We start from the raw sequence: 20899 nt of genomic DNA, 5'->3' as shown, positions 1-20899 counted from the left end.
GCTTGCCCCCAGTGGCTGACAGCTGACAGCCTGTGTGTGACGAGTTATCGGAGGTGGACCCTAGGCCTGGAGAGTGAGATAACCGGTCAGGCTGGGCAAGGCTGGGCAGAGCCTTTGGGTGCTGCTCAGATAGATAAATGCCCTGGGGCACACCTCCCGTTTGTATGCTCACCCAGCTCAGAATACCTTCTTCTACCTGCAAGTCGGCATTGCGGGGTGGGGGTGGCTTGCAGTCTGCAGACAGGACTCTGAACTCAAGCCACCTGGTTGGCCAGGTTGCAACTGGAGTTGGCACTCCTGGTCAGGCTCTAAGCATGACCAGTGGTCCAGGGGGCCATGGGTTGCGAGCAGCCCACCAGGCCGGCCGGGGGTTGTCCCTCCCTCACTGGGCAGCATGTCCTGCCCTCCCAGACATGAGGATGGGTGCAAGTCTGTGAGTTCGTTACGGGGGGATAGTGACTTTGCAGGAGGTGGCTGGCCCTCTAGCGGAAACCTGAGGTCCTGACCCCCTTGCAAGGTAGAACTGGGGCGCCCCTGCAGGGCAGCAAGGTGCCATGTCACAGCCAGACAAGGCCAGGACAGGCCCAGTCCTGAAAGCCTGAGGGACCAGCCACCAGGCCCCACCTGCCCTGCCATCTGCCCACAGCCCACAGCCACTCCTCTCCCAAGCCCACCAGGCTCTATCTACCGGCCCCAGCTGTTGCCTGGTGTTTATCTGGGGGGTGTCAGCACTGGGAACCCCAAGGGGGCCAGCTTCCAGCCAGTGCCTGCCTACTGGTGCCCTGGGGCAGACTGTGTCCCCTGCCCTGAAGCACAGGTGGGAGCTGCCCCTAACCATGGTGATGACAGCAGAGACCCTAGTTTTACCCGATGACCCCTCCATCCTGCGATGTGGAAGCTGAGGTGCCTTGTTGAGGTGATGGACTTAAAGCCAGGGCAGCCAGAGGCCGACCCAGCTTCCCAGACGGCCTCCCAGCCCTGCTGTCTAAGGCTGGGATGGAGCCCCATATAGAAAGGACATTATGGGGAGTAGTAAAGCGTTTACTCATCGGCCAAAGTCAATGAACATTAACGTCTCATTCTATGCTTTTATTCTTCTTTCTGTAAAAAGAAAGGAATATTACAGAGTCCCCTTTGTCCTGGGATCCAGCCCATTTCCCTCCCGACCAAAGAGCCTCCACTGTCTGAGACAGAGCTAAGCTCAGGGTCCACGGAGCCCTGGGGGTCCTGGGGCTGGGCTTGGCCAGCCACACCCCTTTCCTGGGTCCACAGGGGCTGGGACGCTTGCCGGGCATGGCCCTGGTCCCCTGAAAGGGGGCCCTGGGGCTGGGCTTGGCCAGGCACACCCCCTTCCTGGATCCTCAGAGACCTCATCTGTGGGGTGGGGAGGGGAGCCCCCGCTCACCCTGGGGCGGAGACCCCCACACCCGCTGAGGTGTGCAGAGATGACAGCAGAGAGGGCTGCTGGGCAGGAGCCCCGCCTCCCCGTCCCGTGGCTCTGGCCACGCCTCTTCCCCGCCCCGCCCCCAGCCCGCCCGGCTTCCGGCTTCTGACGTGGAGCGTGAATGGAGGAGTGATGCAATCCTCCAGCCTCTTGCTGCATGCGGAAACCAAAGCCTCAGGGTTTTCACTTTCCACCTAAGGAAATATAGGACTGCCCAGAAAGGTCCCTCCTCCCCCAACCCTTCCCCGCTCTCTGCTCTGCCCAGGCTCCTCGGGCCACTGGTGGGAGGGCACCTGGGCTTGCCCTCCCAGGGCCCCTCACCCTGGGTCCCAGCCACGTGGTGGGTTGCACCATCCTGGATGCTCAGGAGAAGGAATTCCCTGCTGCTCCACCTCTCCCCACCCACAGTGGGGGTATGTGTATCAGAAGGGCCCCAGAGTCCCGGGTCTGGCCCTGTCACTGAAGACGGGTCCTTTCTAAGCCTCTGGCTCCTCTTCTGTGCTGGGAGTGGCAGTGCTGATGTGCATAATACAGGACAGCTGTGTTGGGGCTGACCTGGAGGGCCTGGACTGAGTGTGTGTCCACCCCCAAGCCACACGCTGAGAGTCACTGGTGCTGTTTGCCCCTTGCACATGTCGGCCCCTTCATCTGAGCCTCTCCCAGCCAGGGCTCAGCTCCTGCCGCTGAAGACGGCTTTGGTGCCCTGACAGGGACTCTGCCCCCACGTTCTCAAGGCCTCACATGGGCCCCACTACCCTGAAGCGGGTCCACCACCAGCTTCTGACAAGTGCAGGACCACCAACTGGGAGCCCTGGGGGCCCGGCCAGGGTGCCCATGAGTGAGGGCCACTCCGGGTCCATTTGTCACAGCCCTCCACTGTCGTACCTGGTATGGGGAACATCTGAAGGTTTCAGTTGAGGAGCAGGGGCCAAAGGCAACTGGTCTTAAGGCAGATTTTAACCTCTACTTTCTGGCACGTGGCAGATGGTCCTAATCAGCCATTGCACAAGCCAGGCTCAGCGTAGCAAAGAGAAAAGGACAGGGAGGGTGGTATTACGCTATCAGTTAATTTCCGAGAGAGAAGCTGTGGGTAGGGGCTGGTCCTAACCAGAGCTCATGGGGCCAGTTCCTGTTTTTCGCCCACCTGGACTGTCGTGTCTCATTTAGTTAATTAGCGTGGATTTATTTCTTTGAGGGCCTTTCTCTCACTTTGTAAAAGTACATGTAATTAATTTAGCTGGGGAGCGAGCCACGTGGCACCTGCCAGCCCAGGTTGGTTCTGTCTAGAGAAGTGCTGTGTGCGGGGCGTGGTGGACAGATGTCCTTCCCATGGGTCCAGGCCATCCGGTTAATGTTAGACTGCCAGCCCGCCCAGCATAAAAGGCCCTACCTGCGCCCTGGCCATCCCCCTGGGCAGCTGGTGCCAGCAGCAGCATGAGGCAGAGCCACCCCTAGAGCCGTCACGCCAGGCATGTTTCCACGGGGGACACAGTGGAGAAGGCATGGGTGTTGGGGGCTGGTTTGTTCCTTTGTTTTCATCTCATCCACAAGGGATGTGGTGGAGGAGGGCACCGGTAGGGCTGGTTCCTTCCTTCCTTTTCATCTCATTCTATTTGCTTTTGAGTTTACAGAGTTGGCTGCCTTCACGCCAGCTCGCCAGGCCCCTGAGCACTCAGCCCCTGCCCCTGCTCAGGTCTGGGGTCTCCCCGGGTCCCAGGTGGGGCCTGCCTGTGTTGTTGAGTTTGTGGAGCCCAGCTTGCCTGCCCTGTGTCCCCACCCCACATCTCCACCCCACCGTGGGGACTGCCTTGGGGTGGGGTCTTCTGTACCTGCCTCGACACCAGCAGTGGAGTTGGGCTGGTTCTCTGGTCTAACCACTGGGACCCCCAGCTGTAGGTCTCCTTCAGCCCCTCCCTGCACCCTCCCCCCTGCCGACTTGTCAGGCTTAGGTCTCATCCTCTGTGTCCCCAAGGGATCCTATGAGGACCCTCTGAAGAGAGGGTTCCCCCCTTGAGAGGTTAGGGTGTCAGATAAATTGTGCTGAAGTGTCAGGTGGGAGCAGAAAAGTGACTGTGTGCACACACACCACCCCCACCCCCACGTGGCAGCTTGTGCTTCTCAAGGGCGCCCCCTGGAGGGACTCAGGTGCGGGTGGAGGTGTTTTGATTCCCCATGGGAGGTTGAAATCTATCCATCAGGAAACCTTCCCTTATGGCAGCCTGGGGGCACCTGTGCTCAGCCTGTAGCCTGGGGTTCCCTCCCTTCTAGAGTCCAGATGGTCAGACCCGGGAAAGGGGCTGGGGAGTGCCTGCCCCTCTGCCCGCGTTTCCACAGCACTCACTCGCTGCCCTCTCTCCACAGTGCTACTCACGGCCGTGAACTGTTACAGCGTGAAGGCCGCCACCCGCGTCCAGGACGCCTTCGCCGCTGCCAAGCTGCTGGCGCTGGCCTTGATCATCCTGCTCGGCTTCATCCAGATCGGGAAGGGTGAGTGCGCCTAGGGTGGGGGCTCTGTCTCTGGACACCTGGCCCCAGATCCACCGCCTTGGCTAAGGGGATTCACTAGAGTCAGTGGGTCGGGTGGTCCCAGGAGAAGCGCTGATGCTGAGGTAGGCCTAGTGAATGTGGTGACCAGCAAGTTGTCAGTCCTGGAGCAGGGGGAGAAATGGGGCCACCACGCAGACCATGGTCCCCTGTCCACACAGGGCGGGCATGGTGGTGACGCGGAATCAAGGGGAGAGCTTGGCGATGCACCTGCCGTGTCAGGAGTGTGGCCAAGAGGTGTTGTTGCCAGTGCTGGTGGATCTTCCACTTGGGAACGTGCCCCCAGCCCTCTGCAGGGCCCCCGGTTCCATGTGGATGCCCGCCCACCGTCCCCACCCCTCCCACGATGGCCACCCACGTGGCATGATAGGTGGCCCACAGAGCTTCCGTTTCTGAAGGAGGGTGTCTCGGTGAACAGAGGCACAGCTGGATGGTAGGCCAGGCTGGCCATCTGCTCAGCTGCCGCAGGTCAGTGGTCCCGCAGGGCTGAGGTCCCCACCCCAGCCCCGTGTGTAAGGAGGGACCCTGGAGCCTCACTCTGCATCTGGGTGCTGATAGAGTCGGGGGCAGTAGGTGGGAGACCAGCCTGTGTCCCCTGGCTTCCTGGGATCTCACACCCCAGCATTTTCCTGAAGACAAGACTGTCTGGAGCACGCTGGCCAGGCCAGGCTCCAGGTGTCAAGGGGGTGACAGCTATGAGGGAGGTGGTCAGGGCGGAGGGGACTCCCTGCTGTCTGGAGCTTACGTTGGGAACCAACAGTTTGGGACAAGAAACCCCTCCTGTGCCACCAGCCTGTCCTGCTGGGAACTGTGTCATGTCTCCCAAGGAGGAGGACTTGCTGAGGGAGATTCGCCTGGCTGGTGTGATAAGATGCAGACTGACGAGGAATGCAGGGGGACTGGACTTCTGTGAAAACAGATTTCAGCAGGGATAGCAAAGAGCTTTTGTTCAGCTTGAATACATAACGTGTTTATAATTCTGTTGCCGTCGAAAACATCCTCCCCCTGAAGCCATTCCTTTCTGAACCTGGGAAGCAGTGCAGCGTCTGCAGAATTCCTGTCTACGGGTTTTCCTCCAGATGGTCCCCTCCCTTCTAGAGGACTTTGTGGAAACCACCCTTTCCCCATGACCGCTGCCTGATCTCCGCTCCGGTGGCTGCCCCAGGGTCCCGAGCTGAATGTTGGCAGGAGGGCCAGGACCCTTCACGCGGGGCTCAGCACCATGGTGCCTGGATGGCCGCGGGCCGCACTGCATCTGGAGGGTAGACCTGTGTCTCACAGACTGGCCCATGCCTTGTTCCTGCTGTCCTTCACCCAGTGCCGGGCCCCACCGGCCTGCCTGGAGCCCAGGGGTCTCAGGGCTGCAGAAGGGGCTGGGGCGTGGGGCCAGCAGGTCTGGTTCCAGGCCTCTGTGGCCTCATCCTTGATGCCGTGAGACTCACAGGCAGTGTTGCCCTCCTTCTCATCCTTCTTCCCCAGGACCAGACCATGAATAGGAAACTCAGATTGGGGAGGGTCAGCCCCGACCAGGATGGCTTTTCTGAGGGCTGGAGAGGGGGTTGGTGTGTCCAGGGACCACTCTGCAGTCCTGGACTGAGATTTCAGGTGTGGGAGGGGCTCTCTGGGACTGAGGGTGGGGGGGATTGGGCGTGTGGGCCCTCAAGACCACTCCCAGCCTTTTCAGGAAAGGGGAGACTGAGATTATCTCAGATCCCAGCGGGCACGGCTCAGCCGGGGGAAGCCCCAGAGAGCAGCAGGCCCAGCGGCAGGGTTGGGACTGGAGCCCTGACGACCAGGGCTGAGCAAGAAGAGAAGCGTGGGCAGCTTTTTGTGTTTTTGCTTTTGTCTGCTGGCCATTTACCTACAGCACCTGCAAGGCCCTCAGCCCAAGGTCAGGCTGTTCCCGGATTGGAGGGTGGGAGATGTACAGAGAAGGCGGGTCCCTAGAGCCCAGCCCTGCCCAGAGGACACATGGTGGGACCTCGTGGGGGTGTGGATGCAGTGGCTGGGGTCACCCTGCAGATAAAGGGTGCCCCTGCTGGAGGTCATGGGAGGGGACCAGGCAGCCCCGCCCCACACCCCCCACAACAGCTCCCACGAGCTCACCTGGCACTGGGCCCAGCAGGAGTCCTGGGTGTGGAGGCCACTGTGGATGGTCACCATGTGCAGGGACGTAAGCTCCCTTGGGTCAGCCTACCTGCATCCTGCTCCAGGGCGGTGTCGGCAGGTGGTGGGGAAGGCCCTGAGTAGCTCTGCTGGTGGTTGGGGGGCAGGGGGAGCTGTGGGGCCTGGAGGAGACCCTCATCCCGGGAGGATCTGGGGCTCAGACTGTTCTCTCCAGGCAGAGCCCTGTGCCTCCTGGAGCCTCGCATCCTCATCTGATAAGCGGCCGCAGCAGCCCCAGGCCTGTCTCTGGGTCGTGGGCAGGTGCCTCGGGCAGCCTGTGAGCAGAGCTGCTCTCTTCAAAATCGGGGGGAGATGTTTCGGATGCTCCTAGGCCCGGCCACCCCAGTGCAGGACTCAGGGTGCCCGTGACAGAGGCCGTCTTAGAGGGGTCGGGACCACACTAGGACTGCAGGATGTTGACTGGGGCCACGAGGCTGGACTTCCGTCCTCCCCCAGTCACCCATGCCCCAGAAGACAGGGCCGGCGCTTGGTGGGCCGTCTGATGCCCGGAGCAGTGGGTCACATGCAGGCGGGGCGCCACAGCTGCCGTGGGAGGACTGATGCAGGCGGCTCACCCCCTCGGGTGGTCTTTGATGGTTTTTAATTGAGACCTTTCTGTCTGCCTGCGCAGCTCACATGCTTTACTTGTGAGGCCCGCCCAGAAGAAATCAAAGGCCTGGCAGCTGGCTCTGTCTTCCTGCCGCCCCCACTCAGCCCCGCCCTGGGTGGTCAGCAGCAGGCCGGCGGCAGCAGGGCAAAGCCCTGTGCTGGGCACTATGGGTGCTCGGGGGTCTCCCAGCCTGTGCAGTGGGCACAGTGGGTGCTCGCGGATCTGCCTCCCGTGCAGTAGGGAGAGGGTCCTTTGAATCATCACACCAGTCTTGATGTCCAGCAGCAGCTCCTCCAGGAGTTTAAAAGATGGATGACACAGACAGGCTGGCCGTGGGAACCGTCCAGTCCTTGCCCCCCACCCCCTTAGGCAGAGCCAAAGAACAGGCACCAGACCCCAGGTACCCAGCCCAGGGTGGGGAAACAGGAGAGAGGACCCCTGACAAGCCCACTGCAGATGTAACACCCACCCCCCCCACCAGGGATGCCTGGTCTGTGGATGGAGCAGAGGGCAGAGCTGACTCTCAGCAGAGCTCAGCCCTGCAGCCAAGCACCTGCTTGCTGGCCCAGTGATAGAGAGGCGGGGTCCACGGCCAGGCTGTTTCACGTCCCAACTGTGCCTGTGCGTTGCGGAGTGGAGACTGGGGCGTCTGAGCCCTCGCTCTGCAGAGTGTCCTGGGGCGGCCGCAGCACAGGACACGGACAGGGCTTCAGACACTGCAGTTTTGGTCTCAGAGTCTTGGGGCTGGCAGTCCACAGTCCAGGCCGAGCTCCCTGCGAAGCTCACAGGAGGAGCCTTCCTGCCTAGTGCTTCCCAGGTTCGTGGCCACATCACACGGCCTCCATCCTCACGTGGCCCCCACGTCTCTGTCTTACAAGGACGCTTGGGGAATGGGGCCCACCCTAGTCCACGGCGTCTCGCCTTGCGATCCTTGCCTTGATTACATCTACAAAGACCCTTTATCAGAGCATGTCATGTTCTGAGGTTCCAGGGGGGACATGAACTGTCGGGGGTACCCTGTTCAGCATCTGGCACCACGTGTGGAGCCCCAAGAGTTACAGAGGGACCAAGTGAAAGATTCCAGCACAGTGGACGTCCCCCGCCCTGGTTGAGGGGGTGACTTTCTCACAGTCGGCCTCCCATCCGGGGAGGGGTTCTAGGGGCTGTGGCAGGAGGGGTGGGTCCTGGTCACCCTGAGGCTTTGGGATTTTTCTGGCTTTCTGCCAGCCACCATCTCCAGACTGGCTGCGGGTTCCCATGCCCGGGCCCAGGCCCAGCCGTGGTGAGGGTGACAGGCCAGGCCGGTCCCAGGGGGACACAGAGACCTTGGCGAGCCTTTGTCCTCTGATCCGGAGGGGCTGGCGCGTTCCAGTGCGCACACGGCCCCTCTGAGGGCGGGGCGCCTGCACCCCCAGGCTCTCTTGGCTGGTTCCCACGGCCCTGTCTGCATGACGCAGGGGTTTGGGCTGCTTTTCCTGAAATGGGCTCCCTGGGGCCTTGTGAACACTCCCCTCCCAATCCCCCTTGTTCTCAGAGGGATCCTGGTGGGCAGGCGGGCCTGCCTGGTGCCCAGAGCTGCCCGGGGGCCGGTGTGTGGCTGTCTGCTAGCTTTCACCTTCCTGTGGCCCTGTGAGGCCTGCAGAGAAGCCCCAGAGAAGGGGGTGCCCAGGGGACCCCACTGAATTGCTGGAGTTCCCACACCCAGGCCCCACAAGAGGGCCTCCCCACCTGTCCACCCTGGTGAAATTCCTGTCTGCCTCTCGTGGGTCTGGGGGCCCTGTGAGGACAGAGCTGGAGTGGGGAATTCCATGGTCATGGGCAGGGGTGGGGGATCGGCACAGTCATCTCTCTCGCGTCTGTTTGGTGCCTGGAGCTCTATGTTTAAACAAGACTCGCACTCCAGCTTGGGGTCCGTGGGAACCCTCTCACGTGGCCCAGACACCTGCCATCGCTCTTGGGCGGATCCTGCCCGGCAGTGTCTGCTGGGGGAGCCTCCTCGTGCTCTGTCCAGCTGCACTCGCTTTCGCCCACCAGATGGCCCCCACCCCAACCCTTACCCTGCATGACAGCCCCAGGTGTGTCTCTGGTCAGCACCATGTCCCCTGCTTGCCGGGTCTGGTGGGTGGCTGAGACCACTGTGTGGAGTCTGGGGTCTGCCCTCCCAGAAGGGCTCCCCCGTGTCTGTTCCCTGCGCTGGCTGCTGGCACCGGGCAGCTGCCCGCACCCGTGGGGCTCTGGCCGCCTCACTCGGCTTTTTGCTGTTCTGGAGACAGGCGGGTGGCCCCCCTTGGCTCTCCAGAGCTGTGTTGAGGGCCCCATTCCCGACGGGATGTGTGGATGGCATGGGCAGGTGAGGCCACTGTGCCCGTCCCGGCCAAGTGCCGTGTGGAGCCAGCAGAGCCGGCGCCTGCTCCAAGGCGCCTGTGGAGAGGAGGGCAGCGCTCGGACAGCATTTGGTTGGGTGCCCGGTGCAGCTGCAGGCCTGATCTGGGAGGCCCTCCAGCAGACAGAGGCTGGACAGACCCAGGAGCTCCACTGAGGGGGCCTGTGTGGGTTCACTTGGGGCAGTTCGGCGGGAGGGAGGTGACGGGGTGGGGGCAGTCCAGAGGGGCTTGCAGTAGTGGGTCGGAGCCCAAAGCTGCCAGATTCCCGGCGGAGCTCCCCCGAGCCCCGACACTGTGCCAGGAGTGACGGCAGGGGGATGCAGGGTCTGGGATGCTCCACTTTGCTCCAGGGAAGTTGGACACTTTGTAGACAGGAAATGAGGCCCCAGACAACCCGGGAGCTCCCCGCAGGACGGCCCAGCCACACCTGTCCTTCAGAGGCGTGGGCAGCCCAGTGAGATTGTTCAGTCTGAGTTCGGGCAGAGCCACTGTTTTCTTGGGGTTTCAAGGCTACAAGTCACCCTGTACATCCAGGAAATTCTGGGGACAGGAATTCCATCCACTGTCTCGGGGCGATGATGCTTTCACGTAAGGACACCAGGCTGGTTGTTGTCCACAGAGCTGAGTAAACCCTTGATGAAAACAGAAGCTTCCAGATGTCAGGGCTAAAAACCATGGTTCTTACATGAAAACCCAGCCTGTATTTCAAGCCTCGAATTTCATCCTTGGCAAAAACAGCAGCTGTTCTGCGTAGTGGTGTCTCCAGCCCACAAGTGCACGTGTGTGTGTTCCTGGGTGTGCACCCACGTGCACACACATGCAGGCAGTGTCACTGCTTCAGGGTTGTGCCTGAGGTGGGAGCCAGTTCTAGCAATGCACTGAGGTCTGTCTCGCAGCCTGTGTGCAAAGAAGCTTCCTGTGAATCCGCAGGAGACAAGGAGGCGTGTCCTGGTGGGGAAGTGGGGCAGGTTGAGGAGACAGGTTCGCTCCTTGGAAGCAGCCCTTGTTGGCAAAGACCTCTGATGCCCTAGAAACCAGTGGCAGCCGCAGCAAAGCATGTGGGGGTGTGGGATCTGTGCAGACCAGGCATGGTGGAGCCGCTAGGGGCTCCCCTGGGCTCTCTGGAGCAGCTGCAGAATTCTGAGAGCGGTGGGCGCCTCATGGCCCCAGAGCTGGGCCCCTGGCAGGTGGCCTGAGCCTCCGTATCCCTGATGGTGGGACAGATGTAAAGGGATGTACATTCCAGAACATTGCGTGGGGACTGGCTGGGCTCTGGGTGCTGTGCTGAGGTGCACTGTCCAGCTGTCTGCGCCACCCCTGGCCCTGCTGATCACCCTGTGACTGGGCAGTCTCGGGACCCAGGCATCCTACTCGGATCACATGTGGGCGGCGGGCTGGGTGAAGTGCCAGCCGCCTTGGAGCCTGTGCTCATCACGAGATCATGGCCTCATCTGGTGGGCAGAAGCGGCCTCACGCATCCCCCGTCCATCTCCTAGCTTAGGCTGGAGGTGAAGGGCAGACAGAGTGCAGGCATGCGGACCCAGAAACAGGCACTCAGGGTCCATCTCTCCCTCAAGGAGCTTTATTGGAGGAAATGGGTGCTGCCTGGAAGGAAGTGCAGGCTTCAGTTGGGTGGGTGGAAGGAGGGGTTCATGGGAGTCTCCCTGTCATGCCCCAGGGGTGGTGTGGCAGCCTCCGTCTCCCCATCCCCCGAGGGGCCTGCAGACCTGCTGGCCGTGGGCCACAGGGACCCATGTGTCAGCCCCGGGGTCCCGTGGACCTGAGCCAGCTGTTCTCAGACCCTCACCTGCAGGTGAGAGACTGTCCCTGTCCTGATTTGATGCTCAGCTCCTCCAGCCCCGTGTGCCCAGCACACTGGCTCTGCTCCCCTCAGCACCTCTGCTTCTGTTGCAAGCCTCTCCCACGAAGGTGATGGTCGCTGAGGTGTGTATCAGTGCCCCTGCCACCCCCAGAGCTAGGGAGCCAGGAACTGACCCCCCATGGGGACTGGCTAACCCCCTACTGGGTCAGTGCCCACTGTCAGGCTGGCGCCTCATTATGGAGCAAGTCTTTCCAGCCCTGGGTATTAAGGGGCCATTTCACCAATGTTATAACAGTCCAGAACAGGCAGGCCAGACACCATGCTGGTAGCCAAGGACCCTTCTGAGACCCCCATGTTTCATGTCTATTGTACCAAGTTGAGGGGGGGCCCCCGTGACACGTCTAATGATATATGGATTTGGCCTCATTTAGGAAAAGGGAGGAATGGAGCTGAGGCCACTCTGGTTTGCTGGGGCCCTGAATCCAGTGACACATGTCCTTTTAGGACACAGGAGTCACAGCCAGAGGTGCCAGGTGATGGTGGGGCAGAGGTCAAGCCATGCAGCCACAAGTCCAGGATACCCGGGGCCCTTTGGGGTAGAAATGGTCAGCTGGGAAGCCAGCCCCCTTGTGTCCAAGAGCCAGTATGTCCATCTGGGTTAAAGAGCAGCCCACCTTCCCCAGCTACAGCCCCTTGGGTCTGCCGCGTCCAGGGGCAGGCGTGAGAAGCCTGGGTTTACAGCTCTGGGCTCCTGGCACTGAAGGGGAGAGCAGGTCTCTGGCCCAGAGCCACGTCACGGGGTGTCCTATCCCCCAGGCACAGACAGGCAGGGGTGCTCAGCATGGGTCTGCAGAGCCACCAGTCCCATCTGAGGGTCCAGAGGAGGGCCCTGGGGGCTGCATTCCTCATGCTCAGGGCAGAGCCGAGCTCCCTTGGCCCCCACGCCCTCGGCCCCGGGTGGCTCACAGGTGCATTTAATCTGTTGCATTTTTGTCTGTTACCATGTTTTGCTCCAGGAACATTCTGGAACTTGTGGCTTGACCTCGGTGCCACGCTGTCTAACCCAGAATTCCTTTCTTTCTGTTTGTCCTCTGCCAGGTGACGTAGCCAATCTGGATCCCAAGTCCTCCTTTGAAGGCACCAAACTGGACGTGGGAAACATCGTGCTGGCGCTGTACAGCGGCCTCTTTGCCTATGGGGGATGGTAGGTTCTAGAACTCCTAGGCCCCAGAGCGCCCAGAAACCCACATATCTCGGTCGTCTGTGATGATTCTAGGGCAGGAGACCCCTCACATCCCAAGGAAGCACAGAGGGGCCCCCATAGCAGCCCTGGTGCTCTTTGTGGCCCCCAAGAAGGGGGCCCCCAGATAAACTTCTAGGGACACTGCTGACCCTTCAGAGACTGCTGCTGCCCGGGTGTGTGGGGAGGGGCAGGACCATCGCCATCTCAGTAGGGGCCTGGGGGTTGTGGGGTCCCCTCTCCCCGCCCAGGGCAGCTGGGAAGGGTCCCATGGGACCTATATTCTTTTGTTCCAATGACAAAAGGAATGTCTAGTAAAAGTCTGCTCTCTGAATTCTAGGAATTACTTGAATTTTGTCACAGAGGAGATGATTAATCCCTACAGGTATGTGTGTGATCAGAGGTGTGTGTTTTCATCATTTTCACCTGAGAGGAGGAAGAAGCCTGGCTGTATCCAAGAGCCCATCATTGGGCCCAGCCCAGTGCAGTGCAGGGAGGGTCCCTGGGGTTGGGCTCACGGGGGGCTATGTGACCTTGAATAGCATACTCCCACAGAAAGGGTAGGAAGCCCACTTCACAGATACGGGCTGGGTTGCTGGCCCATGTTTGCACAGCTGCCCTGCCCCATGCACCGCCTTCCAGCCACGTGCCGCTCCCCCTGCAGTGAAATGTGGGCTCAGCCACTGAGGGGTCGGCTGGCCCCGTGCTGGGCCTTGTTTTGTTGACATGCCCGCCCGGTCCTCTCAGAAACCTGCCCCTGGCCATTATCATCTCGCTCCCGATCGTCACCCTGGTGTACGTGCTGACGAACCTGGCCTACTTCACCACACTGACCCCCGAACAGATGCTCACGTCGGAGGCCGTGGCCGTGGTAAGATGCCAGCCCTGCCCTCCGAGCTCAGACAGGAGCAGAGGGGGCCCCTCCTTTGCAAACCATCCTCCTACCAGGAGGGGTTGAGCCGGTGCTTTGCCAGGCCTGCTGGGCGTGCAGGGTACTGGCTGCGCGTGGGGACCACAGGAGGCTTTAACGGCGCTGGTGCTCAGGCCGCCCGGACGGTTTTAGATTGGCTCAGCGGTGCTGGAGCTGAGGGGCTGAGTCCATTACACACCTCCAGCCCCACCTCAGAGGCTGGTCCACCATCTGAATAAATACTGAGCTCCTCAGGGAGGGTCGTGTGGATGAGAAAGGGGACTCTGGGGCCGGGGGTGTCTCGGGAAGGGACTGCAGGGCGGGGGTGTCTCGGAGGCAGGGCTCACGGTCCGTGTACATCCAGGACTTCGGGAACTACCACTTGGGCGTCATGTCCTGGATCATCCCCGTGTTCGTGGGCCTGTCCTGCTTCGGCTCCGTCAACGGGTCCCTCTTCACGTCCTCCAGGTGAGCCCGGCCAGGGCGGCTCTGTCGTGCGGGCCCCGTGGGGCCAGAGCAGGACAGGGTGTGGGTCGACACTGCACATGGCTTCCTCACGTGAGTTCTGAGGGTTCTCTTTCTTGTTACTTTGAGTAACAATGTAGCCGTCAGGATGTTCACGTGACTTGGAAATAACCCAAATCCCTGCCTAGAGGTGACACAGCTACCCTGTCCATCCAGACCCTCGTGGGTTCATCTGGACCTTGCTGGGCCGGGGCTGATGGGACCCCTCAGCAGCCGTCCACAAGGGACACTGAGGCCCACGGCACAGGCCCCTCCACCCCCACCTGCCTGGGTCCCTTGGCCGAGGCTGACCGCCACCCCCTTGTCCACAGGCTGTTCTTCGTGGGGGCCCGGGAGGGCCATCTGCCCTCCATCCTCTCCATGATCCACCCACGGCTGCTGACGCCCGTACCCTCACTGGTGTTCACGGTGAGTCCCCGCCCTCCACGTAGGGGGTCACTGGCAGGTGGAGGACAGGTGTGTCCCTTGGGGATCACGGGGCTTTGAGATGGTGGTGCATGCCCTGTCTGGGGACCCCTGTGCTGGTTCCACCTGGTGTCAGCCAGGCTGGGGATCAGAGGCTGAGATGAGATGTAGATAGGTTATCACAAGTGTAGTACCCTTCATCACATGCGCCCCTGGATGCCAGAGAGCATAAGACAGTTTTTTGTTTCTCCAGAATTAATACACGGTAGTTGTTAAAAAAAAAATCTAAAATCAGCATAGAGGCACTTGAAGCCAAACCTCTCGACCAGGGTAGACATGGCCTCTGCCACCTCTATGAAGCCCAGGACCTCAGCCACCTGCCATCAGCACGTCCCTTTGCTCTGAGGGCCCTCGCGTGGTGCGGACCACTTCTTCTGCTAAGAAGGGGTGCGTGCGGTCATCCCTCCCCCTGGCTCATCCTGAGGCTCATGGCCTGCCCTCTGCTTGCAGTGCATCATGACCCTGCTCTACGCCTTCTCCAAAGATATCTTCTCCGTCATCAACTTCTTCAGCTTCTTCAACTGGCTCTGCGTGGCCCTGGCCATTGCTGGCATGCTCTGGCTTCGCTACCAGAAACCGGAGCTGGAGCGGCCCATCAAGGTGAGGGCTGGGCGTCCACGCTGTCCCCTCCACAGACCAGGGCTCAGGGCGCCTTCCCCAAGGGCACCTTGATCAATGCATGAACACCTTCTGATCTGGACGAGGGACTGAGTTCGGTCGATGACTGGTGATAACCAAGCGTGTGATTCCAGGTGCTGGGGTTCATTCAAGATCACAAATGACCCCCTAAAGCCCTGCTCTCCTAGAGCTTGTCTTCTGCCAGAAGAAGAGGGGCAGAAGAAGGCTGCCGTGCCAGGCAGGTGTGCGGGGCAAGGGGACTGAATAGCATGGGGCAGCACTGAGCTGCCTGGCCGAGGGGATGGGAAGAGTGAGGATTGCCATGCTGTCTGGGGAGGGGCGGGTGCTGGCGTGACCAAGGATGGGGGTGCCGCGACAGGCTGCAGCGTAGGACATGTCCCCCGACTTTGTCCTCGATTGGTCCTTTCAGACTGTCTGCCCCCTGTCCACCTAGCCTGAGAGGGCCTCTCCCTTTCCTCCACTTGGTAGTGGGGGCAGCTCCCCAAGGGCAACCGTTTTTTTGCACAAAGAGGGCCACATACCTGCCAAGGCCCTGGTGAACACATTGGCTCTGTCCCCCAACAGTGGTGTTGGATCGAAGGCGGAGCCCCTCTGCAGCTGACACAGGCCTCTTGCCTGCTTCCCCACCTAGCAGTCCTGCAGAGGCCAGGCCCGGCCTTCCTGCCTTGGACAGGTTCCCCAGGCGCCAGGGCGACCTCAGTGCCCTGGTCCACCTGGCTCCCTGCTTATGGGGGGGTGCTGTCCCCGTGAGGCCAGGCGTGGTGTAGGCAGTCTGGGCTGACCTTATGGGACCCTTGCTCTCCCCAGGTCTCTTGCCAGTGTGTAGACAGAGGGTGGAGTCCGTGTGTAGACAGACTGCCTGGCAGGAGGCACAGTGTTTGCAGAGGGGGACGAGTGTCCCTGGGCCCCTGGCTGTGTGTGGGTGGGGCTCTCTGCCCAGCGGCTGTGTACCTGTGGTCCAGCCTGTCCACAAGGGCCCTCTGAGAAGGCAGGCACATCTTGCTTGTTAGTGGTGGCCATGGTCTTCCTAGAGGCGTCACCCCCCATCAGCCGACCGTGGGTGGGGGGCAGGGTTCCCTCCTTGTGATGTGGGAACCTGGGAGTCCACCCTCCTCTGACCTTGAGAAGCCTGCTTGTTCCTGCTCACCCGCCGGCTCCCGCTGGTCTTTGGGTAATTACTGCCTGCTGCCCGGTGCTGAGCTGGGTCAGTGGAGAACACAGCAGGGTCCCGTTTCTCAAGAGGCCGGTGTGGCTCAGGGAGGCCAGCCTGGGGGAACCTCAGGCCCTGGCAGACAGCAGAAATGCTGCTCAGGCAGCATGGTGGGCCTTTTGGATCAAGAAGGCTCAGCTAGGCACAGGGCTGTCTGGGGGTCTGTGGGAGAGGCCGGGTGGGCCCCAGGGAAGGCCAGCTCCAGCAGGGGCGGAGGGAGGGCTCCAGGGGTGCCCGGGTCGTGTCAGGTGTGGACGGGAGGAGACACATGGAGGAGACTCCAGGCTCCCTGGCGTCAGCTGCAGCCCCCCCCGGCAGGTTCATCTGGCCCTCCCAGTGTTCTTCATCCTGGCCTGCCTCTTCCTGATCGCCGTCTCCTTCTGGAAGACCCCCGTGGAGTGTGGCATCGGCTTCACCATCATCCTCAGCGGCCTGCCCGTCTACTTCCTTGGGGTCTGGTGGAGAGACAAGCCCAAGTGGCTCCTCCAGAGCATCTGTGAGTCCCTCCCTGCCTGCTGGGCCTCCTCTGTCCCCCAGAGGTCTGTTCCGCCCACCTGGCTGTGCTCCTCTGACCTCAGTCCAGTGGCCAGGAGCAGCACAGTGGGCAGTGCCCCCCACCCTGGGTCACTGGCAGGGTTGGGGGCGGTCAGCATCAGGATGTGCGAGGTCCTGGCTGAGGGGCCCGCAGTGGCCAAGCCGGGCCTGTCTGGCGGTGACCTGGCCCACGTATTTCAGGATAAGACGCTGAGCCTGGCACCACCTAATCTCAAAACAAAGGATTCCAGAAAACCAGGCTGCTCTTGCCAAGTAACAAAATCCGCCCTCCCTGTCCCCCCGCCACCGTCTGCCTCCAGCTTAAAGCCATCCAGCTGACCTAGAAAAGCAGGGGAGGAGAAAACGGGATCCCTCACAGCGGTCACGGGACTCACTGACAGGCCTGTTCAGGACCTGCGCCGAGACCGCTGTTAGTGCAACGGGCTTCTGGGTGGGCTTCAACACCCCCCAGGGAGCCATCCCAGAATTGCTGGCCACCTGCCTGGGGCCCAGGGCGCTGTCCATCAGTGAAATGATGTGAGCAGTCCCTCACACGTAGGGCCCCTCCGTCCTGAAACGCCCCCCCTAGTGATGCTCCTGGAGTGTCTATGGGTTCACCCGGGCCATAGCACACACACCCGCCTGCTTCAGCCCCTCTGAGGCGTGTGGTGGGTGTGTGGGCAGCCGGGACCATCACCCCGTTATGGGTCCTGGGGTCTGAACTGGGGTGAGGGGTGGAGGCAGTTTACTTGCTGCCTCCATTCCTAGGATCCTCCCTTGCTAGGATCCTTGACCACCCCCGCCACCCTCCAGTAATAGTCCCAGCAGAGAGCCAGGGGAGCAGGCCATGCCCCCCCAGCAGGAGGCCTGGGGCCTGATGCCCACACGTGAATTCCTGGCTTCTCTTACAACCTCGGGACTTAGACAACCAGGGCTGGGTGAGCCCACGTCCTGTGCAGCCCTGACCCCCAGGCACCAGGCCAGGGCACCTGAGTAATGCTCTCTCCTCCTGGCAGTTTCTACGACGGTCCTGTGCCAGAAGCTCATGCACGTGGTTCCCCAGGAGACGTAAGCGACCAGAACCAGGAGGCCACCCTGAGAGAGCAACTTGGTCCTACCATCCAGGCAGCTCTGCCAGGGCCCCCGCTGTCCCTGCCCCAGGGGGCGGCCGGGCCACGGTGAACCCTGGTACGAATTTAGTCCCCGAAGGTGGATGTCCGCAGATACCTCTCGAGCGTGGAGGCAGGAACATTGGACCAAGGAGGCTGCAGGCTTCCTCCCGAACTGGGCCTCCTCCCTTCTCACCTTTGTTTATTTGTATTATTATTTTTTAACTTAAGTCTTGCGTCAGGTTGACATTACCAAGACAATTATTTTTTTAAGAAATGGGGTGGAAGTTTCTCCCCAAACGCTGTCTGCAGCACAGCATTCTTCCGAGGGGCCAGGTCCTGTCACCAGATTCTGGACGGTGACCTGGACACATGTGCTTGGCTTCCCTGTTTCTCCGTTGTTGTAGATGCAGTGACTTTCGTGAAACTAACCTCCGGGCTTACGTCTCGTTGCCTTAAAGCCCTGCGCTAGCTCCCTCCCCTGGAGAAGAGAGAGAAAGCCTAGAGGCTTGTAGAAGCAGGGCCTTCGGGCTGGTGGACAGCGGTGCCTTGGCACCTGCTGTGGGCAGGGGGCTCCAAGCAGAGGTCAGGGGCAGCTGGGCCACCCCGGGCCTCCCGTCAGTACGTGCAGTTGTGGGGGCGGACTACACCCTGTCACTCAGAACATCTCCAAGGTCCTGTCTGTACACCCCACCCTGAACGCCAGCCTGAGCAAAGGCCCGAGGAGTCCGGTGGCTCCTGTGGCAGATGGTGGGCAGTGCAGCCTCAGGCCTGTTCTGCATCAGTTTTGGAATCAAGCTCTAGCTCTTTCAAACCCTCACACTTGAAATCTGTAAGCAGACCCCTCGACCCCTCAGGGGCTTCTTTTCTGTGTCCCATGAGGCTGCACCCCCCCACCCCACTCCCAACAAGAGGCTGTGCTTTTGTTGTTGTAGTTCCCATAGCGTTCTCCGCCGGAGGCAGCCAAGGCCCAGAAGCTCGTCTGGCGTTTCTGGGCGGGCTCTCTGTCTTCCACGGAGCCCGCTTGGGGAGCAGTGTCATCCACGGTCAGTCTCCCTCTAGGCCCTGCCTCAGCCTATGACCCCTGATCTTCTCACCAGGGTGGGGCTGAGCAGAGCCCTTGGGCCTCGTTGCTCAGCTGCAGCCAAAAAAGCTGCTGCTGGTTCCCAGGGGCCACGTGACCTCCGCGTGGCCAGTCCACCGTCACCCGCCTGGGCTCTGGGGCCCCATGTGGTCCGATAGGCATAGAGAGAGCAGCTTAGGGGGGCCCAGGATGGACATTGAGGCTGAAGTGGAGGCAGCCAGATGTCCAGCCCTTCTCCCCATGCTGGTCAGGAGACCCTGCCAGCCTGCAGCTCCCAAAACAGCATCCACCGTTGTCTCCTCACCAAGCGAATCCTTCTAGGCGAATCCTTCTAGGCCACGGTCCACACGTCAGGGGCCCGGCTCAGCGTCTGGAGGCAGAACGTCACCGAGGAAGCCAGAGGCCTGATTTGAGACTGTTGGGGCCTCAGTTTTCTTGGGTGTACATGGGGCACTGCCCTCTGCCTCTCCACGGGGCTCCAGCAGCCTCATGGCAGATTTCGGCCTCCTCCCGCGGGACTCTGGAGGCGGCACTTGGGTTACCTCGTGGTCCACCACCGGCTCTCAATGTGACCTGGCGGAGCACAGGGGCCAGGTGACTGTCCAGAGCTTGGTGGCCTCCCTGGGATGTGCACCTAGGGGTGGGGTACTGTCACCCCTGAGCTCCCTTTATACGGAAAGACCAGGGGTGTGGCTCCCCAGCATCTGTGAAGGCAGGCTGGGGGCCCAGGCACCCTGGTTCTGCTGCGTTGGCCTTCTGGGCCGACTCCACTCCTGACCACACTACTGACAGGTGTCCTGAGCGTTCCTGCTTGTGGGTTACTTTTTTTTTAAGCCAGGTTTTGGCATAACGCGCATGTTTGTCCAGCCGTCGTGCTTCACTTCACCCTCACGTCTCCCTGAGGGGAGGGCGCCGTGTTTATTTATTGTGGGGCGATAAGCAGCCGTGCCGCCCCGCGGGTTCCGGCCGCGTCAGCCGCCAGCCACGATGTCGTGTGTGACTTAACGCCTTTCTCTGCTGTTAACGCTAACGTGTTATGCTTAGCTGCTTTGGGATGGGGAGTTTTGTGTTTTGTTGGGGTAATTTGTTTTTTAAGAATTGGAATTATAAGCACTGCTGATGGTCTTTTTGTCTTTTTTTCCGCGCCAAGTTCTGGGTGAGGGAAGTTCCAGGAGGAGGGTGGTGATCACACAGCTCCTTGCCCGGCTCATTTAGTCACTGCGCTCATTCATTCACTCATTAACAGGCAGGTGAGCAAGGCCAGGGAGGAGGCAAGGGCACTGAGCCGGAACTTGGAGCCACTTGTTGGGAGAGGCATTGAAGCCGAGAAGAGGAGAACAGATGGGCTTGGCCTCTTGGCAGCTGCAGGCTTTGGAGTCACCTGGCAGGGGTCGGCACATGCCAGCTTGGGGTCAGAGGGAAGGGCAAGCTTCCACAGCACAGCCTCAGGATGGAGCAGGGCCGAGAGCCACGCCAGCCCTCACTTGTTGATGGCAAACTCCATTTCTTGCAGGGCCTTGCACAGCCAGGTGTAGGTGTGCCAGAATGGGAAGGGCGCCCCTGGGCTGCCACAGCCTGTCATGGCAGCTGCTGAGCCAGCCCGGTCTGCTGGGATGTGGGGCCTTGGGGGCCTCTGTGGCTGTGTTCGTTCCAGCCCCTGGGCTTGGGTCCTGGTGCTGCCCTCAGCAGGTCCGCTGCCCATGCCTTGTCCATCCTGCAGCCCCTCAGCTCCTTCAGGGGCCCAGCTGGATAAAGTCCCAGGTCAGCTCTGTGAGACGTGGACACGTGCGTTAACGTCCCCTGTCCATCCCAACGGCAGCAGTGAGGGGAGGGCGTGTGCCTGCCACAGCCGCTGATGGAAACGGGTCTGGACACAAAAAGGATGGGTCTCCAACCAGCCCAAGCAAGTTGCCCAACACATGTGTGGTCCGAGCAGAGCTGGTGGGTCTGGGTCCTCTGTAGGGGGAAAGAAATGTCCCTTGGGGGCTGGGAGAAGAACCGGGCATGTTCACCCAACAACCTGTGTTGCTCAAACCCTGGGCACCCAGGCACAGAGAGGATGTTTGTTTGGAGAAGGGGAAGAAGGTGGAGGGGTGCTGGCTCTTGCAGGAGACCTCTCTCTTTGTGGTCCCAATATTCTTGGGAAGGGGCTGGTAGGGTGGGGGTGTGGGCAGCGAGACAGGGGCCTCTAACATCAGGGGTTAGCCAAAACC

General features: G+C 61.0%; 1 protein-coding gene across 1 annotated transcript in view; it reads left to right on the top strand.

Annotated features, from left to right (window-relative positions):
- Positions 1-19799, top strand: part of SLC7A5 (solute carrier family 7 member 5) — a 28646-nt gene extending 8847 nt beyond the window's left edge. The window contains exons 2-10 of the mRNA NM_174613.3: positions 3806-3931; positions 12069-12174; positions 12551-12595; positions 12958-13081; positions 13485-13588; positions 13957-14053; positions 14561-14710; positions 16278-16455; positions 17510-19799. Of these exons, the coding sequence (NP_777038.1) occupies positions 3806-3931; positions 12069-12174; positions 12551-12595; positions 12958-13081; positions 13485-13588; positions 13957-14053; positions 14561-14710; positions 16278-16455; positions 17510-17565 (986 nt within the window). The 3' untranslated portion in view covers positions 17566-19799. The remainder of the gene's footprint in view (positions 1-3805; positions 3932-12068; positions 12175-12550; positions 12596-12957; positions 13082-13484; positions 13589-13956; positions 14054-14560; positions 14711-16277; positions 16456-17509) is intronic.
- Positions 19800-20899: the final 1100 nt, after the last annotated feature.

The sequence above is a fragment of the Bos taurus genome, chromosome 18, assembly GCF_002263795.3.
Source record: "Bos taurus isolate L1 Dominette 01449 registration number 42190680 breed Hereford chromosome 18, ARS-UCD2.0, whole genome shotgun sequence".
NCBI classification, from domain to species: Eukaryota; Metazoa; Chordata; class Mammalia; order Artiodactyla; family Bovidae; genus Bos; species Bos taurus.
Note: the sequence above shows the minus strand (reverse complement) of the source record. Positions and strands in the feature narration are given on the sequence as shown.